Source organism: Garra rufa, chromosome 22 (assembly GCF_049309525.1).
Source record: "Garra rufa chromosome 22, GarRuf1.0, whole genome shotgun sequence".
NCBI classification, from domain to species: domain Eukaryota; kingdom Metazoa; phylum Chordata; class Actinopteri; order Cypriniformes; family Cyprinidae; genus Garra; species Garra rufa.
In genome coordinates this window covers 19,862,914-19,886,758 of record NC_133382.1, presented here as the reverse complement: position 1 = coordinate 19,886,758, position 23,845 = coordinate 19,862,914, and the positions used below count along the sequence as shown (strand labels likewise).

General features: G+C 34.3%; 1 protein-coding gene across 2 annotated transcripts; it reads left to right on the top strand.

The window, feature by feature from the left end:
- The first annotated feature begins 802 nt into the window (after nt 1-802).
- On the top strand, nt 803-22,562 carry rgs9b (regulator of G protein signaling 9b). Of its 2 annotated transcripts, XM_073828434.1 has the most exons (19): nt 803-984; nt 4,932-5,028; nt 8,618-8,668; nt 8,862-8,968; nt 9,324-9,375; nt 9,569-9,627; nt 12,359-12,435; nt 14,520-14,601; nt 14,798-14,860; nt 15,855-15,884; nt 16,836-16,897; nt 17,006-17,119; nt 17,608-17,723; nt 17,892-17,979; nt 18,159-18,297; nt 18,390-18,472; nt 18,563-18,686; nt 21,335-21,753; nt 21,840-22,562. In XM_073828434.1, the coding sequence occupies exons 1-19, from the start codon at nt 919-921 to the stop codon at nt 21,994-21,996; spliced, it is 1,986 nt and encodes a 661-aa protein (XP_073684535.1). In that variant the 5' UTR covers nt 803-918; the 3' UTR covers nt 21,997-22,562. The 2 variants fall into 2 exon arrangements, with proteins under 2 accessions (XP_073684535.1, XP_073684536.1); XM_073828435.1 differs by lacking the exons at nt 21,335-21,753; nt 21,840-22,562 and having other exon boundaries at nt 814-984; nt 18,563-19,464.
- The last annotated feature ends 1,283 nt before the right edge of the window (nt 22,563-23,845 follow it).

The window sequence follows — 23,845 nt, the reverse complement described above, 5'->3', positions numbered from 1 at the left end:
TAAACTACATCAATTACTACTTAATTATTATAATTATTGACACTACAAGTTCTATAGCCATTAAATATTTCCTGGTTACTTTTCACCCACCCTGTAGTAAACATAGTAGTACATCTTAAATAAATGATTTGATAAAAATAAAAATAATTTGGCTTATGTAAATGTTTTGCCACTTCTGACAAATTGGTATTCCGTGTATTTTTTTTTCGCCTTTTTATATATAACATATAAAGTTGGATTTATTACACAGATCTGGGACTTTAATTCCCCTGTAGTCTTACTCCCAGAAACAGATAGATAGATACAGAAATACAGATAGATAGATAGATAGATAGATAGATAGATAGATAGATAGATAGATATATAGATAGATAGATAGATAGATAGATAGATAGATAGATAGATAGATAGATAGATTCTGAAATTACAACACAAGCATATATCTTTTTTTCAATTAATTACAGAGCATAACCGGTCCTGCATTACATGAATGACCCATTTGATGAAACAATTCATGTTTAATATTTTACACGTGCAGATTTACTTTTTCTTCGCAGTAAAACGTTTATACTGGCCTACAATTGGTTTATGTATTATAATAATCATAAATCCAGCTCAGAGGCTTTTTTTTTTTACTTGAATCGTGTAGTTTGTTGTCATTCCCCAGGTGCCTTCGTGGGAAAAAGAAGACACCAGCGCCATCTACCGGAAATAGCGTGTTACTGTAATATGCATACAGGTTTACCTACATAAGAAGAGCTGTTACCTGATTGGCGCACACAGCCATCGTCTTTGTGTGCATCAGTGATGATTATAGATTAGACATAGCCAAAACGATAATACGATTACCCACAGAGTGTTTCCCATTTCATTCTCTCGTCTACGACCGTCGACAGACTGTGGCGTGAAGAAACGAATATGACCATAAGGAATGTACGGGACCATGGGCAGCGATACAGACCGCGTATGGCATGCCTGAAGAAGGTGGGTTGAGAGCATCATCCATAGCTCATCACCATCTGTGTTATTTACATTATCGCGAATGAGATAAGAATAATGTTATGTTTGATTTCTATAATCTAACAAGTAGTCTTCCATGCATTACAAATCAATGATATTTTTGCTGGTGTTGCTGTAATTGCGAAGCAATATTACTTTAATCCTTATTATCATGTGGATTTATAGTTTGTCAGTTTTACTTTCAATGGTGATTCCATCCATTAAGAATATTAAAGCGTATTGTATACCTATGCAAATAATAAAATGTTACCTGAACCAGAACTAATTATTATAAGAGTATGCAAACACTGTCCTTGTTTTGGTCACAAAGAAACTTTTCAATTAAATCAGTCGAATTAAATTGCGTTATTTATTGATTGATTGATTTGCATTTATCCTACACTGTTTTCAAGTCAGGTTTATTTATTTATTTATTGGTGCTGTCAAACGATTAATCACATTCAAAATAAAAGTTTTTGTTTATGTGTGTGTGGACTGTGTATATTCATTATGTATATTATGTATTTATAAACACACACAAATACAGTATATATTTTGAAGATATTTACATGTATTAACGTTCATATAATTAACAAAACATAGAAAAATATCGTTTAACAGCACTATTTATTTTATTGTTGACACTCCATACATTGATTTTGATTTTTGTGATTGTTTTGTCACATCCTAGATTTTGTTAATTTATTTTCCAGTTACAAATTAGATTTTTATTATTACTAAATGCTGTCTCACAATAAAATTGAGCCACTAAAATAAAATAAAAATTAACTATTGTAAATTATCTAATAAATACTATAAATTAAAATAACTAAAAACAATTACTAAAATAAAAGTGGTGTCACAATCAAACTTTCCAGCCACTTTAAAATGAATAAATGATGAAGAAAACTTGAACTCATAAGATCAATTTAGAAATGAAAGAAATTGTTCCAAATTAAAAGTTATGACATATTAATGAAAACATTTTTACAGTCTAAGTCTTAATTGTTTATTAGCAAACACTGTCCTTGTTTTGGTCACAAAGACACTTTTCAATTAATTCAGTTAAAATAGCTAATTAAATTGTGTTATTTATTTATTTATTGATTGGCTGATTAATTGCATCCAAAAAAAAAAAAAAATGTTTATATATGTGTGTACTGTGTATATTTATTATGTATCTATAAATACACACACACACACACACACACACACACACACACACACATACAGTATATAATTATATAAAAAAAATTGTGTTTAACAGCACTATTATTTATTTTATTGTTTTGAAACTCCATACATTGATTTTGATTTTTGTGATTGTTTTGTCACTTCTTAGATTGTGTTAATTTGTTTTCCAGTTACAAATTTGATTTTAATATTACTTACTGCTGTCTCACAAAAATTTGAGCCACTAAAATAAAAAAAAATCATAATTTTAAATGATATAATAAATATTCTAAAGTATAATAACAAAAAACAATAACTAAAATGAAAGTGGTGTCACAATCAAACTTTTCTAAGCACAGAATCCAAACGTTTTTGTTTATAAATGTGTGTATACTGTGTATATTTATTATGTATATATAAAAACACACACATGCAGACGCAGTATATATTTAGAAAATATTAGCATTCATATAATTAACATTGCATATAAAAATATCGTTTAACAGCATTATTTATTTTATTGTTTTGACATTGATTTTGATTTTTTTTTTTTGTCATTTCCTAAATTTTGTTCATGTTTTCCAGTTACAAATGTGATTTTTATTATTACTTAATGCTGTCTCACCAAAAATTGAGCCACTAAAATAAAAAAATTAAACAATTGTGAATTATGTAATAAATATTCTAAATTAAAATAACTAAAATATTGATTGTTTTCAAGTCAGGACTATTTATTTATTTATTTATTTGTGCTGTCAAACGATTAATCACATCCAAAATAAAAGTTTTTTTTATAAATGTGTGTATACTGTGTATATTTATTATGTATATAAATATATAAAAACACACATACAGTCTATATTTAGAAAATATTTAAATTCATATAATTAACATTGCATATAAAAATATCGTTTAACAGCACTATTGTTTATTGTTTTGTATATTGTTTATTGTTTTGATTTTTTGTTTATGTTTTCCAGTTACAAATTTTTATTATTACTTAATTCTGTCTCACAAACATTTGAGCCACTAAAATAAAAATGAAACAATTGTAAATTATGTAATAAATAATCTAAAGTAAAATAACTAAAAACAATAACTAAAATGAAAGTGGTGTCAAAATCAAACTTTTCGACCACTTTAAAATGAATTGATGAAGAAAACATGAGCTCATAAAAACTCAATAAAAATGTAAACTCATAAAATCAATTTAGAATGTAAAGAAATTGTCCTTGTTTTGGTCACAAAGAAACTTTAAAAAAAAATCAGGTAAAATTGCAAAATAAATTGCGTTATTTATTGATTGATTGTTTTCAAGTCAGAATTATTTATTTATTTATTTATTGGTGCTGTCAATTGATTAATCGCGATTAATCGTGATTAATCACATCCAAAATAAAAGTTTTTGTTTATATATGTGTGTATACTGTGTATATTTATTCTGTATATATAAATACACAGTATATTTGGAAAATATGTACATTCATATAATTAACATTACATATAAAAATATTGTTTAAAAGCACTATTATTTATTTTATAGTTTTGACACTCCACATTGATTTAGATTTTTATGATTTTTTTTGTCACTTTCTAGATTTTGTTCATGTTTCCCTGTTACAAATTAGATTTTTAATATAACATAGTGCCGTCTCACAAAAAATTGAGCCACTAAAATAAAAAATTAAACAATTGTAAATTATGTAATAAATATTCTAAAGTAAAATAACTAAAATATTGATTTTTTTTTCAAGTCAGGGCTTTTTATTTATTTATTTGTGCTGTCAAACGATTAATCACATCCAAAATAAAAGTTTTTTTTATAAATGTGTGTATACTGTGTATATTTATTATGTATATAAATATATAAAAACACACATACAGTCTATATTTAGAAAATATTTAAATTCATATAATTAACATTGCATATAAAAATATCGTTTAACAGCACTATTGTTTATTGTTTTGTATATTGTTTATTGTTTTGATTTTTTGTTTGTTTTCCAGTTACAAATTTTTATTATTACTTAATTCTGTCTCACAAACATTTGAGCCACTAAAATAAAAACTAAAAAATAATTTTAAATGATATAATAATTATTCTAAAGTAAAATGACTAAAAACAATAACTAAAAGGAAGGTGGTGTCAAAATGTAACTTTAAAATAAATGAATTATAAAGAAAACTTGAAAAAAAAACTCAAAATCAATTTAGAAATGAAAGAAATGATTACAAAATATTGTCATGACATATCAATTAAAACATTTTTACAGTCTAAGTCTTAATTGTTTATTAGCAGCTTACTCTCAGATCGGGTCACTGTGTGCTAATGGTATTAGTCTAGCTTTCCCATGAGCCTCTGGTATAATGCAGTCGCTCTTTTATCACTATGATACTTCAAACTGTATACTAGAAGTGATCCACTAGAATATGTTTTATTAGTGCATTGCTTTGCTCTACGCCAATGCACAGATAGTAATGACCCAATAACTCGGCCAAGAGCTTTCTGTGATCCAGACCAGGGTGCAGCGTGAGTTCACAAACAGCCTTCAAAAGCCAGAGACCCTGACAAAGCAAGAAAAACTTCAAACAGCTGAGTCACAAATCAATCACAGAGTATATTTCAAAGAGGTCAGTCACAGACCCTTCAGACCATAAACCAGCAGGGATGACTTCACGGTGGAATAATTTAGTCAGAGCCTGCCACAAGGCAAAAAAAAGATGGTTTTATACTTTACTATATCCCTTTTTTGTGTTAGGTGGAGAATGTGGTTTTGGAGATGCAGGACCCCAAAACTGGAGTGAAATCTCAAACCCAGAGGCTTGTTATCACCACCATCCCACATGCTATAACAGGTGAGATCATCAGAAATAGCAGCTTTTTCACATTAGCTGTTACTCAAGGCGAAAAAAAACTGTGTGATGTAAGACACAGCCTTTGTAATTAAAGATAGTAGGCTCACCTACTAATTTGTATTGATTTCTGCGGTTGGATTACTCCTCGGGAGTGCTAGTCATCTGTGCGGTCCATGCATTTAGAGTCTGCTTATGTGGCTCTGAGACTGAAGAATCTATTGCCATGACAACCTCTGAGCAGCTGGTTGCAATGACTCTCTCCTCTAGGCTGCATGGTTTCGGGGAGGAGAGCTCTTGTAAATCTCCCCGCGTCGGTCTTAATGTTGTCAGGCAGCTATACGTATAACATATGACTTAAATCTGCGATTGCTTAAACTTAATTTAAGCCACGGATTATTCGCAGCAGTTTTGATATGATTTATATAGTGGAAAGACACCTGAGGTTTTTATTTAAAAATTCATTGAAATGATCTGGTATGCTCCTCAGGCTAGCAGACACTAATGAAGCCACTCAGATTCACCCCTGCAGAGATCTTCTCATTAGTCTTCCATCACGAGAGCCTCAGCGGGACACGCAGTGGTGTAGCAAGTCATAGTGCGATACCTATTTTGAGAAGGCACCTTTGTTTTGTGTCCAATACTCACTGTTGTTTTCAGCTTTATGAATCTTTCATTTACAAACCTGCTAAATGAATAAATATAGTTGATATAAACATACAAATTATATACGGTTGAGGTCAAAAGTTTACATACACCTCGCATAATCTGCTAAATGTTAATCATTTTACAAAATAAGAGGGATCGTACAAAATGTACTGATGTTTACATATAGTCCGCACGAGAAAATAATAGTTGAATTTATAAAATGACCCCGTTCAAAAGTTTACATACACTTGATTCTTAATATTGTGTTGTTGCCTGAATGATCCCCAGCTGTGCTTTTTTTTTGTTTAGTGTTGTTTATGAGTCCCTTGTTTGTCCTGAACAGTTAAACTGCCCGCTGTTCTTCAGAAAAGTTCTTCAGTTCCCATAAATTCTTTGGTTTTTCAGCATTTTTGTGTATTTGAACCCTTTCCAACAATGACTGTATGATTTTGAGATCCATCTTTTCACACTGAGGACAACTGAGGGACTCATATGCAACTATTACAGAAGGTTTAAACGCTCACTGATGCTTCAGAAGGAAATATGATGCATTAAAGGAACACTCCACTTTTTTTGGAAATAGGCTCATTCTCCAACTCCCCCCGAGTTAATAAGTAGATTTTTACCGTTTTGAAATCCATTCAGCCGTTCTCCTGTTCTGGCGATATCACTTTTAGCATAGCTTAGCATAGATCATTGAATCCTATTAGACCAATAGCATCGCGTTCAAAAATGTCCAACGTGTTTCCATATTTGTTGTATTTAAAACTTGACTCTTCTGTAGTTATATCGTGCACTAAGACCGGTGGAAATGCAAAGCTGCGAGTTTCTAGGCTGATAAGATTAGGAACTACACTCCCATTCCGGCGTAATAGTCAAGGAAGTTTGCTGCCGTAATATGGCCGAAGCAGGCGGAGTATTATCAGAAATGAGTTCCCAGCTAGTTTAGCATTTGCACATGTGCTGCGTGGTATTACTGCTCCTGCTTCAGCCTTATTACGGCAGCAAACTTCCTTGACTATTACGCCGGAATGGGAGTGTAGTTCCTAATCTTATCGGCCTAGAAAATTGAAGCTTTGCATTTCCACCGGTCTTAGTACACGATATAACTACAGAAGAGTCAAGTTTTAAATACAACAAATATGGAAACTAGTTGGTCATTTTTGAACGCGATGCTATTGGTCTAATAGGATTCAATGATCTATGCTAAGCTATGCTAAAAGTGATATCGCCAGAACAGGAGAACGGCTGAATGGATTTCAAAACGGTAAAACTCAACTTATTAACTCGGGGGGAGTTGAAGAATGAGCCTATTTCCAAAAAAAGTGGAGTGTTCCTTTAAGAGTCAGGGGTGTAAACTTTTGGAATTTGCAGATCAGGCTAAATTTAACTTATTTTGTCTTCTGGGAAAGTTGTAAGTATCTTCTGTAGCTTTTGAAGGGCTGTACTAAATGAAAAAAAATATGATATATAGGTAAAATAAAAAAAATGTACACATTTCATTCTGTTCAAAAGTTTATACCCCTGGCTCTTAATGCATTGTTTTTCCTTCTAGAGCATCAGTGAGTGTTTGAACCTTGCATATGAAGTTGCATATGAGTCCCTCACTTGTCCTTAGTGTGAAAAGATGGACCTCAAAATCATACAATCATTGTTGGAAAGGGTTAAAATATACAAAAATGCTGAAAAACCAAAGAATTTGTGGGACCTGAAGGATTTTTTCTGAAAAACAACGAGCAGTTTAACTGTTCAGGACAAACAAGAGACTCATGAACAACTATCACAAAAAAAAGTAGATAATTCAGGTAACAATACAGTATTAGGAATCAATTGTATGTACACTTTTGAACAGGGACATTTTTATAAATTTATCTATTATTTTCTCTTGTGGATGTAAACATCTTTTATGTGAAATATCTTATTCAGGTCAGTACTAAATAAAAAATAACATGCATTTTGTATGATCCCTCTTATTTTGGTTAAATAATTAACATTTTGCAGATTCTGCAAAGTGTATGTAAACTTTTGACATCAACTGTATGAATAATATTTATGCTCTGCCTCCATTTTTACTTCCAATTTAGCTTCTTTTCTTTCTTTTTTTGTAGTTTCGCTAAGTGAATAGTTTCTCATAATGGTTCACATATGCTCATATTAGTATTGACTGGCTGTCAGGAGACTTCTCTCCAGTTTTATTTTAGTATCATTGAGATACTGTATAGTTTTTACTTATTATTCATGCTGTCAAATCGATTAATTGCATACAAAATAAAAGTTTGTGTGTACATAATATATGTGCATGAACTGTGTATATTTATATGTATATACATGTATATATTTAAGAAATATTTGTAATATGTATTTATATTTATATATAATAAAAATCATATATAAATAAATGAATGTATATACTGTATATACATATAAATATGTCTTAAATATATACTTGTATGTGTGTATTTATATATACATATAAATATACACAGTACACGCACATATTATGTAAACACAAACTTTTATATTGTATGTGATTAATCATGATTAATCGATTTAACACCACTAATTATCATTTAATTTTTTTATTTGTATATTTTCTGTTTTCATTTTGTATGTTTTTGACATTTATTATTCATTTTTATTTATAGTTTTAGTATAGCACATAAATGAAAGTGAGAAATGTTTCCTTGGCAACTAGCTGAAATAATTGATATATTTTATTTCACATTTGCTTTACTTCAAGTAACAAAAATGTTTTTTTCTTTTTCTTTTTTTTAATGATTTTAATTTTGGTTAACTATAATAACCCTGCATCTCTCTCGTGGTGTGTGCTTTGCTGATGGCTCCTGGTGGGCACATTTAATCTGAGGGCCAACATTCCCACCCACTGATACAGTCTTTTATTGCTCTGAAATGTTTTATTTTATTACGTATGTTGTTTTTTCAGGGGAAGATATTGTTGCATGGATTGCCAATCGATTCAAAATAGATGCTACGGGTAAGTACATAGTTTTTGTTTAGTAATATTATAACTGTAAAAAATATGTCTCAATCTAGAGCTGTATAAAGCATTCAAGATATTCTTTGAGAAATGTATTCTCTTGCTATGCAGTTTGATGGTGTTGGATGATGTACTGTTCATTTGTATTTACTTAGATGCATTAAGTAACCTTTTCAATCTAAATATTTAGAGGCCCGAGCTATGGGGACCATGATGGTGGCATTTGGATACATCTATCCACTACAAGATCATAAGAGACTCATCCTTAAACCAGACACATCCCTGTATCGCTTTCAGGTAACTTTCACACAACCTTCAAATACACTTATATCACTCATATTACCATCATGGTTTCCATGAAAATATTAAGCAGCACTGTTTACTTAAGCAGCACTGAAAATAATAAGAAAGGTTTCTTGAGCACCAAATCAGCTTATTAGAATGATTTTTGAATGATCATGTGATACTGAAAACTGGAGTAATGGTTGCTAAAAATATAGCTTTGCCGTTGCAGAAATATTATCATAATATTACTTTTTTTTCACTGTTATTGATTAAATAAATCCAGCCTTGGTGAGCATACAAGAGTTCTTCCTTCCATATGCTTTGTACTAATCTTTTTCATTCCTGCTTCCATATATTTTTCTTCCAGACCCCGTATTTCTGGCCCGCACAGCAGTGGCCAGTGGAAGACACAGACTATGGTGTGTAATCATCTTTCATTTTTCACGCAGGCTGATAGGTTGTCATAGCAATAATTCACAGTGAGGTTATTCATTATTCTTCAAACAGCTGTCGGAGATAAAGAATGTGATAAATTGCTTTCATGTTGAGTCATATCACATCTTTAAATTGGCTTTTACTGGCAAGGTCAGACATTTATATGTGTATTTCCAGCAATTTATTTGGCAAAGAGAAATATACGCAAGAAAGGGATGTTGGAGCTGTACGAACAGGTAATTGAACGTCTTATCTTTCATTGTCTACTCATGTATTAATGTATTAGTTTACCCAAAAAATAAAAATTCTCTCATAAATTATTCACCCTCGTGTTGTTCCAAACCTGTATATTTATTTTTGATGAAATCTAAGAGCTTTCTGACCCTGCATACCCTCTTAAAAATAAAGGTTCTTTATTGGCATCAATGGTTCTACAAAGAACCTTGAACATCCATGGAACCTTTTAAATGTAGAAAAGGTTCTTTATAGTCGAAATAGGTTCTTTAGATTTTTAAAATGTATGTATTAAAAAATGATTTTTTAACTGAAAGCATCTTTGGGGAACCAAAAATGATTATTCTATGGCATCACTGCAAAAACACTCTTTTGGAACATTTATTTTACGTGTTTTGAGTGTTGGGCCCAAGCAGGCACTGGACGTCAATGTAATGTCAGGATGACATTGGACCCCAACGTCTGACAGGTGTTGCATTTTGGTTGAGAATGAAAATCAGGTTGACGTCAGTATTTTATGTTGACTCAATGTTGGATTTAGGTTACACAACCTAAAAACAGCAAACATATGAGTCTATCTCATATTGTCACTCCATAATTCAGAGAAAACTTAAAACATACAGAAAACAATGTGTTTTTTTACCATTTTTGGGGGAATAAAATGTTGTATAAAATCAAGAAAATTATATATGAACAAATCCCTCTGTAAAAAAGTTCAGAATATAGACAGAAATATAAATGTAAAGTTTGGTGTGTGTAAGTGTCACTGAAGTGGAGATTTATGGCTCAGTGTAGGAGAAAAAAACTCATTTTGAGAAAACGGCCTTTAAAAAAAAAAGATAAAGTGCTATAAAAGAAACAAGTGTCTTTTGGGTGTTTTCTTTCCACTAGTGTGAAAAAAAACACTTTATGAAACACCAAAAAGCCTAAAATCTCAAACTTGACATGTGCATGAAAAAACTGTGTTTTTGCCTGCAGTGTTTCGCCATAAACTAAATATCAGTGTCTTATGGCATTGTGTGTAAGAAGGTAGTAAGAACATTGTATGGTGCCAGTGGTTCAACCATAATTTTATGAAGCTAAAAGAATACTTTTTGTGTCTTTATTTTTGTTTTCTTTGCACACAAAAAGCATTCTCGTAGCTTCATAACATTATGAATGAATTACTGATGTCACATGGACTATTTTAACTATGTCCTTACTACCTTCTTGGGCCTTGAACAAGGTAGTTGCTTTTCTCTCTATGCAGAGTCAGAAAGCCCTCTGAATTAATAAAAAAATATCTTAATTTGTGTTCTGAAAGTAAATGAAGGTCTTACAGGTTTGGAATGACATGAGGGTGATTAAATAATGACAAAATTTTCATTTTTGGGTTAACGATCCCTTTAAATTTACACTATATTGCCAAAAGTATTCACTCACCTATCCAAATAATCGAAATCAGGTGTTCCAATCACTTCCATGGCCACAGGTGTATACATCAAGCACCTAGGCATGCAGACTGTTTTTACAAACATTTGTGAAAGAATGGGTCGCTCTCAGGAGCTCAGTGAATTCCAGCGTGAAACTGTAATAGGATGCCACCTGTGCAACAAGTCCAGTCGTGAAATTTCCTTGCTCCTACATATTCCACAGTCAACTGTCAGCTGTATTATAAGAATGTGGAAGCATTTGGGAACGACAGCAACTCAGCCATAAAGTGGTAGGCCATGTAAACTGACGGAGCGGGGTCAGCGGATGCTGAGGCACATAGTGCGAAGAGGTCACCAACTCAATTGCTACAGTCCTCCAAACTTCATGTGGCCTTCAGATTAGCTCAAGAACAGTGCGCAGAGAGCTTCATGGAATGGGTTTCCATGGCTGAGCAGCTGCATCCAAGCCATACATCACCAAGTGCAATGCAAAGCATCGGATGCAGTGGTGTAAAGCACGCTGCCACTGGACTCTAGAGCAGTGGAGACGCGTTCTCTTCTCCATCTGGCAATCTGATGGACGAGTCTGGGTTTGGCGGTTGCCAGGAGAACGGTACTTGTCTGACTGCATTGTGTCAAGTGTAAAGTATGGTGGAGCAGGGATTATGGTGTGGGGTTGTTTTTCAGGATCTGGGCTTGGCCCCTTAGGTCCAGTGAAAGGAACTCTGAATGCTTCAGCATACCAAGACATTTTGGACAATTCCATGCTCCCAACTTTGTGGGAACAGTTTGGAGTTGGCCCCTTCCTCTTCCAACATGACTGTGCACCAGTGCACAAAGCAAGGTCCATAAAGACATGGATGACAGAGTCTGGTGTGGATGAACTTGACTGGCCTGCACAGAGTCCTGACCTCAACCTGATAGAACACCTTTGGGATGAATTAGAGCGGAGACTAAGAGCCAGGCCTTCTCGTCCAACATCAGTGTGTGACCTCACAAATGCGCTTCTGGAAGAATGATCAAAAATTCCCATAAACACACTCCTAAACCTTGTGGACAGCCTTCCCAGAAGAGTTGAAGCTGTTATAGCTGCAAAGGGTGGACCGATGTCATATTGAACCCTATGGATTAGGAATGGGATGTCACTTAAGTTCATATGCGAGTCAAGGCAGGTGAGCAAATACTTTTGGCAATATAGTGTATATCAGTTTCTCTGAAATCCTGTGTTGTAATGTAGAGAAAGAGCAACTCACTATAATAAACTGCACTAATTACTAGACTTATGATAAATGAAAACATACAATTTTGTTTCTGTCCTCAGGAACAGTACAACAATCTTTACAAATGGATGAATCACAAGTGGGATTTTATTGTAATGCAGGCCAAAGAGCAGTACAGGTGGGTCACATTTTACTTCAAGTATTGCAGAATATTTATGATTTATAATGGCGCAATCAGTCCATGTGCAGACAGGTTAGTGAATGAGACCCAATGTTTTTCTTGCTTCGTTGTCAATATACACTGCCTGGCCAAAAAAAAGTAACACACTCTAATATTTCATTTGACAGCTTTTAGCTTTGATTACAGAGTGTATTTGTTGTGGCATTGCTCCAACGACTTTATGCAACACCACAACATTTATTTCCATCAAGAGTTGCATTAAGTTTTGGCCGAGATCTTGTTTTAACAATAGGACAGTCAAACCATTCTTCATCACATCCCAAAGACTTTCAAAAGTGTTAAGGTCAGAACTCTTTGGTGACCAATTCATGTGTGAAAATGATTTCTCATGCTATCTGAATCACTCTTTCGCAATTTGAGCCCAATGAATCTTGCCATTGTCATCCTTGAGTATGTACATGGGTACTTTTTTAGACATGTTTTCTTATGAAAAGCTACACATTGCATCAATCAGGGTTAAAAGAATTGTTGCCAAACATATGCCAGTAATATATGAATCACTGCAATAATAATCCAACCGTAGACCCTTTTGCTTATTTAAAGGAGACCTATTATGCCCCTTTTTACAAGATGAAATATAAGTCTCAGGTGTCCCCAGAATGTGTCTGTAAAGTTCCAGCTCAAAATACCGCACAGATTATTTATTATATCATTTCAAAATGCCTATTTTGAGTGGAAGCAAAAACACGCTGTTTTCGTGCATGACTCTTTAAATGCAAATGATCTGCTGCTCCCCACCCCCGATTTCCAGAATAGAACTGTGCCTTTACAGCTCGTATCTCATATACTCTGCCAAAAAAACACCTGTTTGGTTTTAATTATCATGTCTATCACACTGAAATCATGTGTTTTAAAGTCATATTAGTTTAAACTGAGGACATAGGGTTTTCTAAGCATACACATCCGAAGCACGCACATAGAAAGCGGCTGTCACACGGCATGTGAGTACTAAACTAAGTTCTCTTTCATGTCTTATTGCTGCTGAGCATTTATTTATTTATTTTTTTGGATTCTGGGTTAGTAGATAGACCGGGGACCCGATTAAGTGAGGTTTTCATGATATGTCTCCTTTAAAGGGATCATCGGATGCCCATTTCCAAAAGTTCATATGATTCTTTTAAGGTCTTACTGAAAAGTCTGTAATATACTTTGGTTAAAAATTCTCAATAGTAGTTTAAAAAAACACCCTTTTACCTTGTCAAAATCAGCTCTGCAAAAAATCAACTCATTTTATTGCATGGTCCCTTTAAATGCAAATGAGCTTTGCTCGCCCCGCCCATCTCTGATGTGGGATTATGAGCTGTAATGTTTACTTTAGCCACATTTAGCCGCATTTAGCCAAGTTTAGCGACGAAACTTGCCAACAAGCACATTATTAAGAAAGGCCGTTTGCAAAGATACATAAAAAACCCTTATACTCACTTCTGCTGTGGGTGAAGCTGCATCAGGAACGATTCGCACGAATAGACGCATATGTAGATCGGGATCGACGCTTTTCTTTTTAAAAACGAAAGTAACGCTATCCTCTGCGTCTTCAGCGGCTCAGATGTCGGGAGTAAATGACGACTGCTATGTTCATTATTACCTCCAACAACAGAACACCTTAATCACTCAATCGGAGACATTATTGTCTTCCCCTGCACCTGAGTCGACACAATGGCGATCACAGTCGGACTGTTTCAGGTCGGTGAGGGCGGGTCTAAGGTAAGGCGCTCATGTCAATCAACTATCATGGGAGCGGCCTTGGTCTGTGTGCCGTCACTCCGACAAGAAGCTGAGAATGACCTGATTTTAAAAAGGGGATATTACTTTTGAAGATTAAAAAAATACCACTGGGTGGATTTTTATCATTGTAGGGTGGTTGTGTACACAAACTGCCAACACACATTAATGTTCAAACAACATGTATAAGTGAGTTTTGCATCCGATTACCCCTTTAAATCCAAACAGTGACTTTTTGGTCAGGCAGTGTGTATTTTCTTTTTGTTTCAGCATATAAAAGACACATTGTTTTTGTGTAGGGCGGGTAAGGAGAGGAAGAAGCCAGACCGGGTGGTTTTTGACTGTCAGGAACGGGCCTACTGGGTTGTACATCGACCTCCCGTGAGTTACCTTTGGACTGAGTACACACGGTCTATTAACGTGACACATTTCCTTGCGAAGTGACTTGAAGATGTGATATTTCATTCTGCAATTTTAAATATTTAGCTATTTTCCTAATTCTGCAGTAAAGCTCCTTTGAAATAAAGCTTCAGAACTTACATTCGATAAGTTCAACTGTGCTTTTTCCACTTAACAGCCAGGAACAGTTAGTGCTATGGACTATGGACACGACAGGATGGTCGACCCCAATTTGGAGGAGGTAAAGGTATGTGTGAAAAATTATCATAACTTCTAAAGAGATAAAATGTGACCCTGAACCACAAAACCAGTCATAAGGGTCAAAAAGCCAGTCATAAAACTGAACGAATAGTCTTTCCACTGATGTATGGTTTGTTAGGATAGGACAATATTTGGCTGAGATACAACTATTTAAAAAGGGTGAAAGAAACTCAAAATAATGAGAAAATCGCCTTTAAAATTGTCCAAATGAAGTTCTTAGCAATGCAAATTACTAATCAAAAATTATGTTGTGATATATTTACATTAGGACATTTACAAAATATCTCATGGAACATGATTATTGCTTTATATCCTAATGATTTTTGGCATTAATAAAATCTATAATTTTGACACATACAGTGTATTTTGGCTATTGTTACGAATATACCCATGCTAATTAAGACTGGTTTTGTGGTCCAGGGTCACAAATAAAACATTTTTAGGTCCAGGATTTTTTAAAGTAATTCCACAATGAAGACAATTAGGCCTCCAAAATATAGCATAGCAGGTCTGATGAAACTTGTAATGAGACATGGGGGTGTATATCCATATATGAGATTATAGTTGTGATGAGAGGCTTATCAAGGATATTTCTAGCATGTCAGCTTATATCCAATAGGATCATAATCTCGCTGCTTGCCACTGCAAAGGTCTGATTGCATTCGATAAAGTAGGTTTGTCTTATACCCTTTCTCTCTTTCTTTCCTGCAGATTTGATTCCTAAACTTAACACATGACAAGAAACAGCAGATGACTTCAGAATGAAAGCACACACTCAATGGATCGTAAAATTGGACTCTGCGTAATAGAAACATGAGTGCATGCTTTTTGAAAATGACATTGAAAATCCACAAAGCGACCATTTTCACAGTCTCATGACTCAAACATGCTCAAATGTCAATCTTTTGCTTTCAAAACTGTTCTTCACCACTTCCTTTCATTGCACTTAAACTGTTTCTAAAATTGTTTTACAGAAAAAAACAGCTGACTACTACAGAAGAATAGTAAGAACTTTAACTAGCACACATATATACACTACCAGTCAAAAGTTTTTGAACAGTAAGATTGTTAATATGTGTTTTCTTAAAGACATCTCTTCTGCTCACCAAGCCTGCATTTATTTGATCCAAATTACAGCAAAAACAGTACCATTTTAAATATTTTTAGTTGTTTTCTACTTGAATATATTTTAAAATGTAATTTATTCCTGTGATTTCAAAGCTGATTTTTAGCATCATTACTTCAGTCACATGATCCTTCAGAAATCATTCTAATATTCTGATTTGCTGCTCAAAAAACATTTTTTATTATTATTATTATGTTGAAAAGAAAGCAGAAAGTTCAGAAGAACAGCGTTTATCTCAAATAGAAATCTTTTGCAAATTATAAATGTCTTTATCATCACTTTTGATCAATTTAAAGTATCCTTGCTAAATAAAAGTATAAAAAATATATACTGACTCCAAGCTTTTGAATGGTGTATACTGTTACAAAAGCTTTTTATTTCAGATAAATGCTGATCTTTGGATTTTTCTATTTATTAATGAATAGTGAAAAAATGTACTCAACTGTTTTAAATATTTATAATAATAATAAAAAACGTTTCTTGACCAGCAAATCAGCATATTAGAATTATTTCTGAAGAATCATGTGACACTGAAGACTGGAGAAATGATGCCAAAAATGCAGCTTGAAAATCACAGGAATAAATTACATTTTAAAATATATTTAAATGGAAAACTGTTGTTTTAAATAGTAGTAATAATAATAATAATAATAAAATAGTATTATTGTTGCTGTACTTTGCATAAAGTAAATGCAGCAAAAGAGACTTCTTTAAAAAACATTACAAATCTTAGTGTTCAAAAACTTTTGACTGGCAAAGATTGCAAAAGGCAATAATCAAATATAAAAAGTCTTAGTTTTTTAATTAATAAATCTTTGTTTTCTTGCAGATTATGTTCACTCAGCAGTGTATCATGAGACCAAGGGTGAAGTCATCTGTGTCAATTGGAGCGTATGTTACTGTGCTATAACAATTCCAGTTTTGCCTTATATTATTATTATATTATATTAGTATTTTAATAATATTATTTTTTTTTTATTGTATTGTATTTTTTTGCAGACTTGTTAAGTACACAACAACATACAAAGAGCATGACCCCTTTCTCCACGCCTGCCTCCCAAGCAGCCCCTGGTTAACAGATGATGTTACATATTGGACCCTCAACATGCCAAAGTGAGTCCTAATATCTTAAAGTATTTCTATAATACAAACCTTTTTATATAAATAAAAGCTTGTTTTTTTTTTTAAAGGGATAGTTCACCTAAAATTGAAAATTCTGTCATTAATTACTCACCCTCATGTTGTTCCAAATCCATAAGACCTTCGTCATCTTTGCAACACAAATTAAGATATTTTTGATGAAATCTGAGAGCTTTCTGACCCTGCATAGACAGCAACAACATCGTTGAAATAGGACATGTGACCTCAGAGATTCAGCTTTAATTTTATGAAACTACGAGAATACTTTTTGTGTGCAAAGAAAACAAACAGGGTCGTAAGCTCTCAGATTTGATCAGAAATATCTTAATTTGTGTTATGAGGATGAACAAAGGTCTTATGGGTTTGGAATGATGTGAAGGTGAGTAATTAATGACATACGTTTCATTTTTTGGATGAACTATTCCTTTGATTAAACATTTGATTAAATATTATCCGTACAGTGTTGAGACCCCTACTAAAATGAGGGTGGAACGCTGGACTTTCAGCTTTGGAGAACTACTCATGGACCCTCGGGGAAGGGACGATTTCCGCCTCTTCCTTAAAAAGGAGTTTAGCGGTATGTATAATTCTAAACTTGCTCTACCAGATGATAATATTTTAACAATGTTGGCATTATACTTAATAGGTGATGTGTTGGTTTAGGTCAATTGTAAATTCATATTCAAAACTGCAGTAATTGTTATTTATTGGAGGAGATTGTTATTATAATCTGATTGGTGAATAGGTGAGAATCTTGCCTTCTGGGAGGCATGTGAGGATCTGAAATGGGGTGCTGCAGAGACAATGAAAGAAAAGGCTCAGCAAATATATAAGTAAGGAACACATTTTTGGCAATTTATTTCTGTGATGGCAAAGCTGAATTTTCAGCAGCCATTACTCCAGTCTTCAGTGTCACCTGATCCTTTAGAAATAATTCTAATATGCATTATTATCAATGTTGAACTAATAACTAATAAATAGTAGGATTTAACTTTTATTTGTATTTGTTTAGGACTTTTTTGGCTCGTGGAGCTCCACGTTGGATCAACATTGATGGCAAAACAATGGACATAACAGTGAAGGGTTTGGCACATCCTCATCGTTATGTACTGGATGCTGCCCAGACTCATATTTACATGCTCATGAAAAAGGTCTCTCATCTCATGTAAAATTTTGTATCTCAAATGCCTTGTGCAGTTTACAAACATGAATTTAATCTTAGCTATGATGATCTGTCATTAAGGACTCATATGGGCGATATCTCAAGTCCCCGGTGTTCAAGGAAACTCAGAGGAAGGCCATTGCTCCTGAACCACACAGATTCAGGTGAGATGTGCCTTTCTGCTAGTTCCAATATGTTTTAAAAGACTGCTTTATAATGCATAAGTGACATTACTCTTTTCTAATGTCTCCTAGTGATACACAGTTGGAGCAGAATGCCAAGAGACGCCGGCCCAGCCTGAGTCCCATCATCCTGAGACAGCAGCAGGAAGAACAGAAGGCCAAACTTGCAGCAAGCGGCCCGGTGGACATCACACAGGTCATGAGTAAACTGGAAAGGAAACAGAAAAAGTGAAAGGAGACCTAAAACACAAAGAATAGATTTAACTAAATATAGTTATACAGAGAGCATATTGCTATGTTTGTAATATTAAAGAGATATTTCTAGTTTATGAAGGTACTTTTAAAAACGCATCGTCAAAAACTTCCATTTAGTCTTTTTGTTAGGCCATTATGTTATTCTTTTACAGTCTTGTCTTTCACAATCATTTTTAATCTTTGTTATATTTGTGACCCTGGACCACAAAACCAGTCATCAGGGTCAATGAAATTTATACATGATAAATATGCTTTCATTGATCTATGGTTTGTTAGGGTAAGACAATATTTGGTTGAGATAGATCTATTTGAGAATCCGAGGGTGCAAAAAAATCGAAATATTAAGAAAATCACCTTTAAAGTTGTCCAAATGAAGTTTTTAGCAATGCATATTACAAATCAAAAATTAAGTTTTGATATATTTACGTTAGAAACCCGATCAGCAGGAACACAATCTTTACTTAATATCCTAACCATTTTTGGCATAAAAGGAAAATGTGATAATTTTGACCCATACAATGTATTTTTGGCTATTGCTACAAATATACCTGTGATCCAGGGCCCATATATGTTTTGTCAAACTATACATCTCCTTTTCATTTTGTAAAACCAAAAATGATCAGTGTTGTCCTTCTCCTTATTACTACAGTTTGTTTTTGTCTCATGTTTGTTCCATTTACAAGTTTCCTTAAAATTCATTAAAATTCATCCTTAAACCATTTCTGCCATCTGTTGTCACATCATTTATCTTTGTCATCTGTGATTGTTGTTGAGTGAAATGTACAGTATATGTGTCACCATGTGTCTCATCAGTTTGTGCATTGTTGCCACGTCTAAAATAGCTTTGACCTCAAGCGGAAATGAACATGCTATTCTGTCATAATTTTCTCACCTTCTGGTGTTGAAACCTGCATGACTCACTTTATTTCATAAGCACAAGGCTGTTTTTCCATACAGTGAAAGTGAATGGTGACATTGGCTGGCCAGCAAGACTTTCAATGCGTTCATTTCATCGATTTTTTAAAAATGCTTTTATGAAGCTTGACAGACACTTTAATTGTTTCGAAGAAAGCAGCGTAATATTCTGCTAAACTTTTCCTATTGTGTACAACAGAAGAAAGGCATATGGGTTTAGAATAACATGAGGGTGAGTAAATTAAAATAAAAACATAAATCATTCTTTTCAATATATTACCGAAAAATACGATACGATATGTAGGTTTATCAAATTGCAAAATTAGGTAACGTTAAACTGAGGGTTCAAATTCCATGTAGGTCCGTTAAGATAATATGAAACGAAATAATAATATGAAATAATAATCCCACAGACAGCTTTCGTACCTTTTTTTTCTTAAGAGTGTAACAAATGTCTCAAATATATGTTCAAACTTATGGTAAAAACAGTGTCGTGAAAATATCACTAGATGTCATGCTTGTGTTGCTCTCGTCCACTGCAGATATTTTATTCGCAGTAGATGGCTAATGCACCCTTACGAAAGTTAACCGTGGTTTTACTACAAATAAAACCAAAAAACATGGTTACTAAAGTTAAACCATGGTGACCACAATCTAACTATGGTTTTGCTACACTAACCATAGTTTAACCGTGGTGTTTGTAGTAAAACTGTGGTTATAGTCAATACGCCAAAAAACACAGTTACTACAATTTTAGGCTACTATAATAAAACCATGGTTAATTTTCTAATGAATATGTAAAACAAAACTAAAAGAAAATCGTTATGAAGCAAACAAGTTTAATCAGTATATAGCCTACGTAAAACAGCAGTTTTATCACTTACATACCGTATAGAACTGAGGGACTCTTAGACTGCTCCAGAAGAAAATTAGATACATTACGGGGTGAAAACTTTTGAAAATGTATACATTTTGTTTAAATGTTTTATATTTTTTAATGTAGGCTACTGCCCTTCATGTTTCCCAGAAGCTATCAGTAGCCCACAATTTACCCTGATCATAAGTATGCGCGGACATACTGGCAACAATATGGAGTGTCTAAAACCATGGAAAAAACATGTAGAAGTTGCTAAATCATATAGAGAAGGACTTAGTTAGAAGGAAATGCCGCAATATTCTGACAAGTTAATAGGTGGTAAAGATATGTAAAAGCTGCATTAATTCAGATATTAGCCTAATATTTCACCTTCCTGACCGGAAATTATAAGAACAAACACGAATGTTGTCAAGATTCTTGCCCTGGAAATCCTGGTTCAGTTTGGCCAACCGTAACAACTTTTGTTCCTCTTCTCCTTGACTTGTCGCAACCTTTGGCAGTATATAGTAGGCTACTTCAGATGTTTTTCCCAGTCCAACTGTTTAGTACAGCCCAAAACATGACAATAACTGATTATTTTCAGCAGCAATAATCTGTAAAATATGCGAGTTTCCTTTCGGTTCAGTGGCATTGTTTATATTAAGTGCCGCTAATATGGCTGATTTGATTTGTTGCCGATGGCTTGGACTTCTTACCAGGAACGCACTATAATGCACGGTCTATAATTTCTACTCCAGTTAATCAACACAAACAATGTATAATACTGAAACATACTTTGCATGAACTTTGTCCTACAGCTCTGCCGGTTCACAGCACCTGTGCCTCATCTAGCCGTGTATGCAGGCATGTGTGAAGCGCAGTCCACTGCCTCCCCCGGGCTCATGACACTGCCCAACAGTGCCGCCTGCCCGTCTCCCATCAGCGTCGCCATCGACAGCACTCCAGCCTCAGAGAGAAGATTTGACGGCAACGGAGGGCCTTCCTCCTCCCATTTCCCATCAATTGCAGAGGCCTCAGTATCAGAGGAAGAGAACCAGCCACCTGCCCCAAAGTCTCGCATGGCTTTGTCACTGAGCAGACTCCTCCGCAGAGGATGCAATGCACCATCTGTCTTTGCCAGCCTATCCCCGAAATGTGGAGTGGCTTCAGGAGGAGGCAAAGTACAGCCACTTGGAGTGGAGCCGCTTGCACAACCTCAGCCCAGAAGAATTGCAAAGTTAGTACATGCATTTTTAAGTCTTGTTTTGATGTGATTTTAGAATATATGAACAATAACCAAACTGTTTTTACATTTTTTTTTAGCTTTTTTCAAATCAAAGTTGACATCCCACCTGAATGCCGCATCTACCCTATTGATTCAGAAGATGAGGAGGATGACAGTCCTGATACAGCAAGAGGAGGTGTGAAAGAAATCATTTGTCCGTGGGAAACTGTCACCAAACAAGATGGAGCTGGATAGAAGAGTCACAGATGAGTTAGTAGAGAGGAAGGAAATACACTGAACCAACACTTGTGTCATAAGTATTTTGTCTTACAACCCCGAGAAGGCTGTGGTAGTAATGTATAAAGTAACCTCATCTCTAATTGACCTGTCCGTTATTTTTTTATGATAGCTTTTAGGTAGTGCCTACATGTTATTGTAGCCAACGATTTGGTTATAATATGTTTAAATGTTGGTTTTATATACATACAATTCGTATTCTGATGTCACTGTTCTTTTATGACTGCAGGGGCCTTATTTTAAGAGATTTTTTTTTTGTTTTTTGTTCTATCATGGTTTGTTTAGTGGTGCGGACAAACGATTTTGTACTTGGCTTGTTCACTGTTTTATATAGCTGCAAAACAGGCATAAATGTGAATTGCTTTGAGAAATGTTATTTTCATAGAAGTAAATCTAGTAAGGCAGTAAACAGAATGTGGATACACATTTGCTGTCTGAATGTATAACCTTTAAAATGTTTACAGTTCACTTCAGAATGTGAATTTGTTCATGAATCATGTTTAAATTGTGTAAGTGCCTCAATAAATCATTCAAAGTTAGTTATTCTGATGTGGAATCGCTACTGCATATATTTAGTATACAGTGTAACTGGTATTTTGTATATTTTATTGTATCCACCTTATTCTTCAAGTCTTCAAGTGGAAGCCTATGGGTGAGACTTACGGTTCATTAGCTGTTATAGGAAATAACGAGAAGAATAACAACGTGCACTAAACGGTAAAACTGTTTGCATTACAAACCAGCATGTTCATAATTAAGATAATACATTAAAGTAATATGGTAAAACCAATTTGCAATATCAAGCAGCAAAGTGGATGAGACCGGAAGCCAGACCCATAGCATATATAAATGGCTACGTCCATTCTTACAGTAAAAATAAGATGGATGGTTGGCACGTTTTCTGATAAAATGTCCCTACAGAGAAAACTGGAAAAGCGCTGTGATGATGGGGACTTTTATTAGTATATTAACACAAAGTAACCTTACCCTAGCTTCTTATTTATTAGGGGTTCAAGCGCGTAGTGCTGAAACTCTATAGTAATTGTTAGAATGGTCACGGATCTCAGCGTAAAACTGATTGTACAGACAAAACTGTAAGTCGTAGAGACTTGAAACTTGGAGGCATGGTAGTACTCACATCGCCTACAACGTCATTAAGGCTTGCCCAAATCAGCTTGACGGGGGTGCTACATCGTGCAAATGTACAAAATCGCTCAGATTTGATTGTTGTGAAATTTTCGGGTATTTTGGATTTTTTGCAAAACTAGTTTTTGCAAACTAGTCCTAGGTTCTTTGCCCGATTAGAACCAAACCAGTGCTGGAATCGGAACCATTCTGTGGAGAGCGAATATCAATAATTACCAAAAAAAGTCTTTCGACTCGTTGTCGCAAAGGGATGGCAAAATATTCAAAAGGGCAGGGCCACTTTTAGTAAAAACCCTATAAATCCAGAACGGAATGAGATATCTTCGCCAAACTCAGTACAATTATGTAAGAGCTCAATCTGAGCTCGCAGACCAAAAATCACTGAGCTTGGCCACTTGGTTGCACTATAAGAGTGAAAAAAAAAACCATAAGAATGGCTATACCATTTGTCTTATCAACATGGAAATCTAAAGTGTCTATAGGGACATTTGTGTATCTCGAAAAAACATGGCTGCCATTGGCCGACGAAGTTTGAGCACCTACTAGACATGGCAAATGGAGGTCAATCGGAACAAAACTCAGTGGGCTTGTTTGACTCATGGCCCCAAAGGTCTGTGAGAAATTTTAAATAAAATCAGCCATGGGAGGCGATATTGCATTT

What these genes read in the sequence shown, in the direction of transcription:
- rgs9b (XM_073828434.1), top strand. Translation starts at nt 919, where the DNA reads ATGACCATAAGGAATGTACGGGACCATGGGCAGCGATACAGACCGCGT. An exon ending in CTGACTACTACAGAAGAATA is followed by an intron (nt 15,885 to 16,835) that starts GTAAGAACTTTA and finishes GTTTTCTTGCAG; the next exon opens with ATTATGTTCACTCAGCAGTG. An exon ending in AAGGCTCAGCAAATATATAA is followed by an intron (nt 17,980 to 18,158) that starts GTAAGGAACACA and finishes GTATTTGTTTAG; the next exon opens with GACTTTTTTGGCTCGTGGAG.